The 9229-nt window shown below is 45.4% G+C and overlaps 1 protein-coding gene across 2 annotated transcripts; it reads left to right on the top strand.

The window, feature by feature from the left end:
- Positions 1-1297: 1297 nt before the first annotated feature.
- On the top strand, positions 1298-9073 carry LOC129349919 (transcriptional activator Myb-like). Of its 2 annotated transcripts, XM_055014789.1 has the most exons (11): positions 1298-1478; positions 2999-3086; positions 3164-3235; positions 3350-3445; positions 3539-3759; positions 4562-4703; positions 4779-4908; positions 5656-5748; positions 6054-6149; positions 6221-6351; positions 8754-9073. In XM_055014789.1, exons 1-9 carry the CDS (start codon positions 1453-1455, stop codon positions 6080-6082), a joined length of 897 nt encoding a protein of 298 aa, XP_054870764.1. In that variant the 5' UTR covers positions 1298-1452; the 3' UTR covers positions 6083-6149; positions 6221-6351; positions 8754-9073. The 2 variants fall into 2 exon arrangements, with proteins under 2 accessions (XP_054870764.1, XP_054870763.1); XM_055014788.1 differs by lacking the exons at positions 1298-1478; positions 2999-3086; positions 3164-3235; ... (4 more) ...; positions 5656-5748; positions 8754-9073 and having other exon boundaries at positions 5781-6149; positions 6221-7584.
- Positions 9074-9229: the final 156 nt, after the last annotated feature.

Below are 9229 nucleotides of genomic sequence, written 5' to 3'. Positions count from 1 at the left end.
TCTTGGAGAATAACGGATAAAGACACATTACATTTTTATGAGTCAGACTGTTACAGATTGTAGTCTGATAAATCATTTAGCTTTATGTGAAAAACTGTAAAAATGTCCAATCTCAGGACATCAATAATTTCTGAGCTGCCAAAATCAAGCCACTGCTTCCAACAGCTTCATGAACTGAATATAACAGCAGCCTGTTGTTAACATTAGCACCCACATTCCAAAGGAACACACACACGCACACACGCACACGCACACGCACACGCACACACACACACACACACACACACACACACACACACACACACCTTCTGATTATATATATAATCAAGTTCTGCAGATCGCTCCCTGACGTCCCCGATCTGTGTCCAATCAGAGGAGAGCGCGTGTTCGCTCGAACTGCGCATCTCGCGCTATTTCTTCGCCGTCGCCAACCGTCCCCGGTAAGTTCTCTTTCATCCTCCGGTGACTGCTGCAGTGGACTCATAGATACAGTCAGCGACCGGGACAGAGCAGACAGCCGGTTACCGACCTGACGTCTCGGTCTGAAAACAGTTTGTCACACTTTAAAGCCACGTAACGGCTATGAGGCGAACTGCGGCTAAATACTAACTTGCTGACCGCTGCTAACTTCTGCTACCTTGTGGTGCTAGTTGTCTCAACCATCAGTTCTGTCAGCTGGTCAGACTGAATCATCGCAGAGACCTGTAGCTCAGAGGTCTCGAACAGTGTAATGTGCATTAGGAACCTTCATGCTGGTAAACTGTTTTGATGGCAGCTGGTGTTACTGGTTATCTGATGTGCTCAGCTGCTGAGTAAAGTTTAGCTAAAGGCCAAACGTCCTTCATTTATTCTGTGTGATGATGGTTAATAATGTTCTGTAAGCAACCGTTCATACATTAATATCTGATGAAAACCCGATGACTGAGAAATATTATGACTTTCATAAACACATTAAACTTTTAATAAAATAATATCTGTTTGCGGCTGAGACCCACCCGTCTGCAGGAAATCCCAAATAAAAACCAACCAAATATTCCTGGAGTTCCCCCTGACCTCCTCAGAACATCTGGTTCTTCATCTCCAGAAACTTTATTAATGATCAGAGTTCTACCTTCATCCTGGGAATATTTCCAGAGTTCCATAGAGGTGGGTTCAGATTTATCGCTTTTAATGGACTTTTTCAGAAGTTCATCAGTCCAGCAAATAGAACCATGACATTTAGGAGGAAAAACATCTGAGGTCTGATAAAAACTGACTCCAGATCTGTTTAAATCCATCCAGGTGTCACAGTCTGAAGCTGGTTTGTGATCATTTCGTCTCTGACCAGCTGATAAATCAGTAGCTGCTGTGATCAACCTGTACAGGTGCGCTGTGACCAGCAGCTGTCAAAAGGTTCACGGAGCTGTTTGTTGTTTCCTCTGCAGCCGGACAGACGTCACCTGAGCAGCAGAGATGAGCAGAAGGAACCGCCGGGCCAGGTGAGACACACACCTGTCTCACAGAAACACACCTGTCTCACAGCAACACATCTGTCTCACAGAAACACACCTGTCTCACAATAACACACCTGTCTCACAGCAACACACCTGTCTCACAGCAACACATCTGTCTCACAGAAACACACCTGTCTCACAATAACACACCTGTCTCACAGCAACACATCTGTCTCACAGAAACACACCTGCCTCACAATAACACACCTGTCTCACAGAAACACACCTGCCTCACAATAACACACCTGTCTCACAGCAACACATCTGTCTCACAATAACACACCTGTCTCACAATAACACACCTGTCTCACAATAACACACCTGTCTCACAGAAACACACCTGCCTCACAATAACACACCTGTCTCACAATAACACACCTGTCTCACAATAACACACCTGTCTCACAATAACACACCTGTCTCACAGAAACACACCTGCCTCACAATAACACACCTGTCTCACAATAACACACCTGTCTCACAGCAACACATCTGTCTCACAGAAACACACCTGCCTCACAATAACACACCTGTCTCACAATAACACACCTGTCTCACAATAACACACCTGTCTCACAATAACACACCTGTCTCACAGCAACACATCTGTCTCACAATAACACACCTGTCTCACAGAAACACACCTGCCTCACAATAACACACCTGTCTCACAATAACACACCTGTCTCACAATAACACACCTGTCTCACAATAACACACCTGTCTCACAGAAACATATCTGTCTCACAGAAACACACCTGTCTCACAATAACATATCTGTCTCACAGAAACACACCTGTCTCACAATAACACACCTGTCTCACAGAAACACACCTGCCTCACAATAACACACCTGTCTCACAATAACACACCTGTCTCACAATAACACACCTGCCTCACAATAACACACCTGTCTCACAGAAACACACCTGTCTCACAATAACACACCTGTCTCACAATAACACACCTGTCTCACAATAACACACCTGTCTCACAGAAACATATCTGTCTCACAATAACACACCTGTCTCACAGAAACACACCTGTCTCACAATAACACACCTGTCTCACAATAACACACCTGTCTCACAATAACACACCTGTCTCACAGAAACATATCTGTCTCACAATAACACACCTGTCTCACAGAAACACACCTGTCTCACAGAAACACACCTGCCTCACAATAACACACCTGTCTCACAATAACACACCTGTCTCACAATAACACACCTGTCTCACAGAAACAGACTGTGTTGATCAGCTGACCAACTCTCAGCTCCTGCACTTGAACAAAATTAACTCTATAGAATATCGTATTTCTCAGATGTAAAACTCGAAATATCAGCATTAAAATGACTGAAGACTGAGCAGGTTCACCTGGTGGCTTGTTCTGTGTGAGGGGCTGAGTGGTGTTGTGTTGTGCTGTGTTGTGTAGAGTTGTGTCGTGTCGTGTCGTGTCGTGTCGTGTCGTGTTGAGTTGTGTTGTGTTGATGCTGTTTCAGGACTCAGAACCGGTCCGCCTGTTTTAAGGTTCTGGATGTTGGACTGAGCAGAGCGACTCTACAGAAACCTGGATGGACCAAAGACGAGGTGACTACAGAGAGAGAATCAATAATCAATCACCAGAGTATTGATTATGAGGATGATGATGTGATCTTCCTCCTCAGGATGAGAAGCTGCACAGTTTGGTGAAGGACTTCGGAACCAACAGCTGGACCTCTCTGTCTGCTCATTTCAAGGTGAGTTCAGCTGCTGTCATCTCTGAAGATCAATCAGGCTGTCAGCAAAAGAGGATGAATCTTTAGAACGGTTCTGTAGAGAACAGCGGACGTACTGGGTTCTGTTGTTTCCAGGGTCAGAGGTCCGGTGTGGAATGTCAGCGGCGCTGGCAGCAGATCAAGAACCCAGAGCTGGTCAAAGGCCCGTGGACTCAGGAGGAGGACCAGAGAGTAAATAACCCTGGACTGGTTCTGACACAATGTGGACTTGGTCTGTCTCTGAGAGACCAAGACTGGTTCTGACCCTGGTGTTCTCCTGTGCAGGTCCGGGAGCTGGTCCAGAAGTTCGGTATGAAGCGCTGGTCGCTCATCGCCAAGAACCTGCACACTCGTAACGGGAAGCAGTGCCGCGAGCGCTGGCACAACCACCTGAACCCGGCCGTGAAGAAGAGCTGCTGGACCCTGGAGGAGGACCGGATCATCTGCCAGGCCCACCGCCTGCTGGGGAACCGCTGGGCCGACATGTCCAAGCTGCTGCCGGGCAGGTAGGTGGACCACCTGGAGGGGGGGCGGAGCCACCAGTCAGTGTTTAACTTGTCAACTTTACAGTCCTGCATCTCCATGGAAACGGAACCGCCGTGAAGGACAGAGGAATAAAAAATGTCAGGAATCGGAAAGAACTCACTTTTTTTTGTTTATTAGTTTACAAAAATGTTAAACCCTGAACCATCATGTCCACCATGGTTCCTCAGATGTTAAACCCTGGACCAATGTTGTCTCCTCATCCTGTAGATGTTTTTCTATCTCCATATTTCCTCTCTACTCTGCTCATCATCTGTAGATGTTTCTCCATGCTGGATGGATCTCCAACTACCTGCTCCTCTGTTCCCTGTTTCAGCTGAATTTATTTTAGTCTCTGAGGAAACACTGCCTGCAGTTCAACCTAAAACTCTCTGAAAGTTTTGGTCTCAGCTGAGTCATTCCTGGAGACCCAGAACCAGGAGGAGGCTTTGGTTTTGGAAGATCTGACTCTAGCAAAGGGTTTATTTTTCAATGAGACATGAATAAATCAGTGGTTGTGATGAAATATCAGAGTTTAAAAGTCAGATTTGGGTAATATTCCTGTTGGAGTGACAGATGATACCTTCATGTACCGTCTGAATGTTGAAAATCTGGTGATTCTTTCTGTTTTGACAGTTTCTGTCTCATACATGGTAATGTTAGAGATTTTCTAAAGGTGAGAAGCTTTTTGAAGCTGCAGCAGCTTTGGGTTCAGAAGGTGTTGAGGTGTTCTCTGTGGACCTTCTGACCTCCAGCCGTGTGGATGCTGTTGTGTGTTTTTCTCAGGACGGATAACTCCATTAAAAACCACTGGAACTCCACCCTGAAGAGGAAGGTGGAGAAGGAGGGCTACCTGCAGGTCCTCTACAGCTCCTCTGTCAACTCCTCCAACACCTCCAGACCAGCATCCAGCACCACCCCCACCAAGGTCTGCTCCACCTGCAGCTGCCTGCAGCCACTGTGAAGTTGATGCTGTTGATAGTGATGCTGTCCTGTCCTCCAGCAGGAAGACAGTCTGTCCACCGTGAAGGACGAGTCCACCTCCACCAATCACAGCAACTGCAGACGCCACAGGAACCCCGCTCATCAAAGCCCCGCCCACCAGTGCTCTGCCTGTTTTCCCACCTCCTCAGGTTGCCGCTCCTCTCTGAGCATGTGCGAACTGACAGCATCTGTAGACCTGATGGAAAAGGTTAGTTAGTTAGCTAGCTAGCTAGTTAATTAGTTATCTAGTTAGTTGGTTAGTCAGTTAGTTAGTTGTTAGCTAGATAGCTAGTTAGTCATTTGGTTAGTTAGCTAGTTAGTCGGTTGGTTAGTTAGCTAGCTAGTTAGTTAGTTAGCTAGCTAGCTAGTTAGCTAGCCAACTGATTAGTTATTTAGCTAGTTAGTTTGTTCATTAGTTAGATAATGAGCTAGCTGGCTAGCTAGTTAATTAGTTAGCTAGTTTGTTTGTCAGTTGGTTAATTAGTTAGCTAGTTAGTTTATTAGTCAGTTGGTTAGTTAGCTGGTTAGTTATCTAGTTAGTTTGTTAGTTGGCTGATCGATTAGTTAGTTGGTTAGTTAGTTGATTGATTAATTAGTTGGTTAGTTGATTCGTTAGTTGTTTAGTTAGTCAGTTGGTTGGCTAGTTGATTAGTTGGTTAGTTAGTCGGTTAGTTTGTTGGTTAGTTAGTCAGTTGGTTGGTTAGTTGGTTAGTTAGTTGGTTTATTAGTTTGTTGGTTGATTAATTTCTTGGTTGGTTGGTTGGTTGTCTTTCCCATCATCACACTGCAATAAGAAGCATCAATGCTGCCTGTTTGTCAGGTTCAAAACTGTCGTCTGATTCTACCATAAATTTGTGACTTTGCGATTAGTAAATAATTATCTGATCCAATTACAGAAGCCGGAGACGTGGAGCTCAGAGGAGGCGGCTTCCTCTCTGAAACCAGATGTGACCTCCAGTCAGTCAGTCGTCGATCTGAGCAGGAGCTACGTGAGGCACCTGATAGTTACATTACAGCCGCTACAATCAAACCAAGTGTTTCTCAGAGGTCTTAATGATGAAGTGTTAACAGACTACCTGCCATCAAAAATAAAGTCATTTAAAATATATTAACCAATAAGGCAGAGGACGGACGACATGATGTCAGAAGTGTATTGTAGATTAGCTGCAGTGCATGGATGTTCCACCAGGTGGAGCCTCTTAGTGTTGAGTGATAGGGAGTTACAGGTGTTTGCTGATTCATTGAATGAGTGCTGCTCCTGGTAATGTGTTAATTTACAGGTTGTGGTCTACAGGTTGCAGGTATGAAGCTGGTAAACAGTGATGACGGCTCCATGGACTCCTGGAACAACAGCAGTGAGACAGGAGCTCTGATCTTCTCCCCCTCTGAGGTAAATGCCACACAGGTGTGTTTAGAGACTCACTGAATCAGTAGACATTTGTGATGTTTGTTTGTGCTCAGTTCTTCAGCCTGTGTGCTGCTGAGGATCTGAAGCTGCATCGTCCAGCTCTCACCTCCACCCCCATCTGTTGCCTCAAACACCTGAACAGCACCCACCTGGATGACAACCTGCACTGCAGCCTCAGCTCCCAGTAGGTCCAGTACCACTGCAGCCTCAGCTCCCAGTAGGTCCAGTACCACTGCAGCCTCAGCTCCCAGTAGGTCCAGTACCACTGCAGCCTCAGCTCCCAGTAGGTCCAGTAACACTGCAGCTCCCAGTAGGTCCAGTACCACTGCAACCTCAGCTCCCCGTAGGTCCAGTAACACTGCAGCTCCCAGTAGGTCCAGTACCGCTGCAGCCTCAGCTCCCAGTAGGTCCAGTACCACTGCAGCGTCAGCTCCCAGTAGGTCCAGTACCACTGCAGCCTCAGCTCCCAGTAGGTCCAATAACACTGCAGCCTCAGCTGTCCGTAGGTCCAGTAGCACTGCAGCTCCCAGTAGGTCCAGTAGCACTGCAGCTCCCAGTAGGTCCAGTAACACTGCAGCTCCCCGTAGGTCCAGTACCACTGCAGCCTCAGCTCCCTGTAGGTCCAGTAACACTGCAGCTCCCAGTAGGTCCAGTAGCACTGCAGCTCCCCGTAGGTCCAGTAACACTGCAGCTCCCCGTGGGTCCAGTAACACTGCAGCTCCCAGTAGGTCCAGTAACACTGCAGCTCCCCGTAGGTCCAGTACCACTGCAGCCTCAGCTCCCTGTAGGTCCAGTAACACTGCAGCTCCCAGTAGGTCCAGTAGCACTGCAGCTCCCTGTAGGTCCAGTGACACTGCAGCTCCCCGTGGGTCCAGTAACACTGCAGCTCCCCGTAGGTCCAGTAACACTGCAGCTCCCAGTAGGTCCAGTAACACTGCAGCTCCCAGTAGGTCCAGTAACACTGCAGCTCCCAGTAGGTCCAGTAACACTGCAGCTCCCAGTAAGTTTTCTGAGCAGATCATCTGTGGATTCTATGTTCTCCCTATGTTCCTCCTACAGTCAGTTGTTTGTTTTGGTCAGAACCGGTTGTAGCAGATTGAAGGTCCATTTCTTACCTGATACCAGAATCTTCTAGAGCGGTTCACTCTGGTGAAATCAGTTTGTAATATTTTCATATTGCAGTTCTGGTAATAGAGCTTCTGGATGTGAAACAGAGACAGTTCTACCATGTCATTTAGCAGACACTTTTATCTGAGAGTAGATGTACATGTTTACATGTTTTATTGGCTGGAATCAAATGTGTGTTAAATGATCCTTCCATGGTCTCTAGTAGGTTTGACCAACCACCTACCAACATGTTGATGTTAGCCTTAAAGTTCACCCCCAATGACCTTCTAAGGTTTTCTCGGGTGGATTATCAGAAACAGAAACACATCCAAGGAACCAGTGATTGTCTCTAGGACTCTAAACTGTTCACACTAGGATACATCCCAGAATACTGATTGGGGATTGATGGTTATCTGCTCGGCCGATTATTGTTGCTGATATTTCGCATTTTTCTGATTATCGGTATGAGTAAATTAACTGACTGATCATTGATAAATTAAAGCTCTATTTCTGGTCTGATGCAGCTCCTCTATTCATCATTACTTTGTGCTCTCAGAAATGTCTTTCAATCAAAAACTGAAAAAAACTGAACAAAGAACACAAATTGTCACCACAAACCAGGAAATTAGCCTCTTTCACAATGGCTAAGGCTATGCTAACGGTTAGAAAATTTAGAAAGCAGCAACAGATTAAACTGAAACAGAGTCTGGAAAACAATAATAATAATATCTTAAAATAAGGACCACATTTCATATAATAAAGTCCATAAACAAAAGCGATAAAACCGTAAAAGATTAAGAAAATAGAGAAGAACTGCAGACGTACCTGCAGGAGACAAACTGATTAATCTCAGTCTGTCCTAATTTAATCTCTCCTGTTTCTGTTGGACTTATTCAGTTATTGTCACCTTATTAATGAAGCAGCCAAGTCATGAATGACAGGTTCCTGCTGTCACATGCTGTTAAAACAGTACACAAGATGTATATTGGTTCCAATATACGGCCCTGATTACCAGTAACCAACATGATTACCTAACAACCCACATCGGTTGATCCCTATCAATGATGCTCAAAGTTGGTCACTCCTGTAGCCTACTGATGAAGTTCTGAGGCTCAGAAATGATGGAAAAAGTCCATTAAAAAGTGATAAATCTGGACCCACCTCTATGGACTTCAAGCCACTGGAATGTTCTAAGTGAGACTAAACTTAAAGACTGGAAGCAGGAAAGGAGAACATCCCCTGGAGAAAGTTCTAGAGTAGACCTACCAACAAACTGTACAGTTGTCAGTAGGTCTACTCGAGAACTTTCTCCAGGGGACGTTCTCCTCTATGGACTTGAAGGACCCGGATCTCTGGAAATATTCCCAGTATGAAAGTAGAACTCATTAATGATCATTAATAAAGTTACTGGAGATGAAGAACTAAACAAACATCTGAATGATGATGAGTTTCAGCCTAAACTGCAGCTGTTATGTTCAGGACCTCCTCAGAGATCAGAGAGAAGTTCCAAGTCCTGCAGTCAGCTCCTCAAACTCCAACACCACTAAAGATCAGTGACCAGGTGAATATTAGCCAGTTTTAACAGTTAACCAGTCTCAGTAACCTGTTCTAACGGTTAACCAGTCTTAGTAACTTAGTAACCCGTTCTAATGGTTAACCAGTCTCAGTAACCCATTCTAATGGTTAACCGGTCTTAGTAACTTAGTAACCCCTTATAACGGTTAACCAGTCTCAGTAACCCGTTCTAACGGTTAACCAGTCTCAGTAACACGTTCTAACGGTTAACCAGTCTCAGTAACACGTTCTAATGGATAACCAGCCTCAGTAACACGTTCTAACGGTTAACCAGTCTCAGTAACTTAGTAACCCGTTCTAACGGTTAACCAGTCTCAGTAACACGCTCTAACGGTTAACCAGTCTTAGTAACTTAGTAACATGGTCTAATGGTTAACCAG

The sequence above is a fragment of the Amphiprion ocellaris genome, chromosome 10 (assembly GCF_022539595.1).
Source record: "Amphiprion ocellaris isolate individual 3 ecotype Okinawa chromosome 10, ASM2253959v1, whole genome shotgun sequence".
Lineage (NCBI taxonomy): Eukaryota > Metazoa > Chordata > Actinopteri > Pomacentridae > Amphiprion > Amphiprion ocellaris.
Note: the sequence above shows the minus strand (reverse complement) of the source record. Positions and strands in the feature narration are given on the sequence as shown.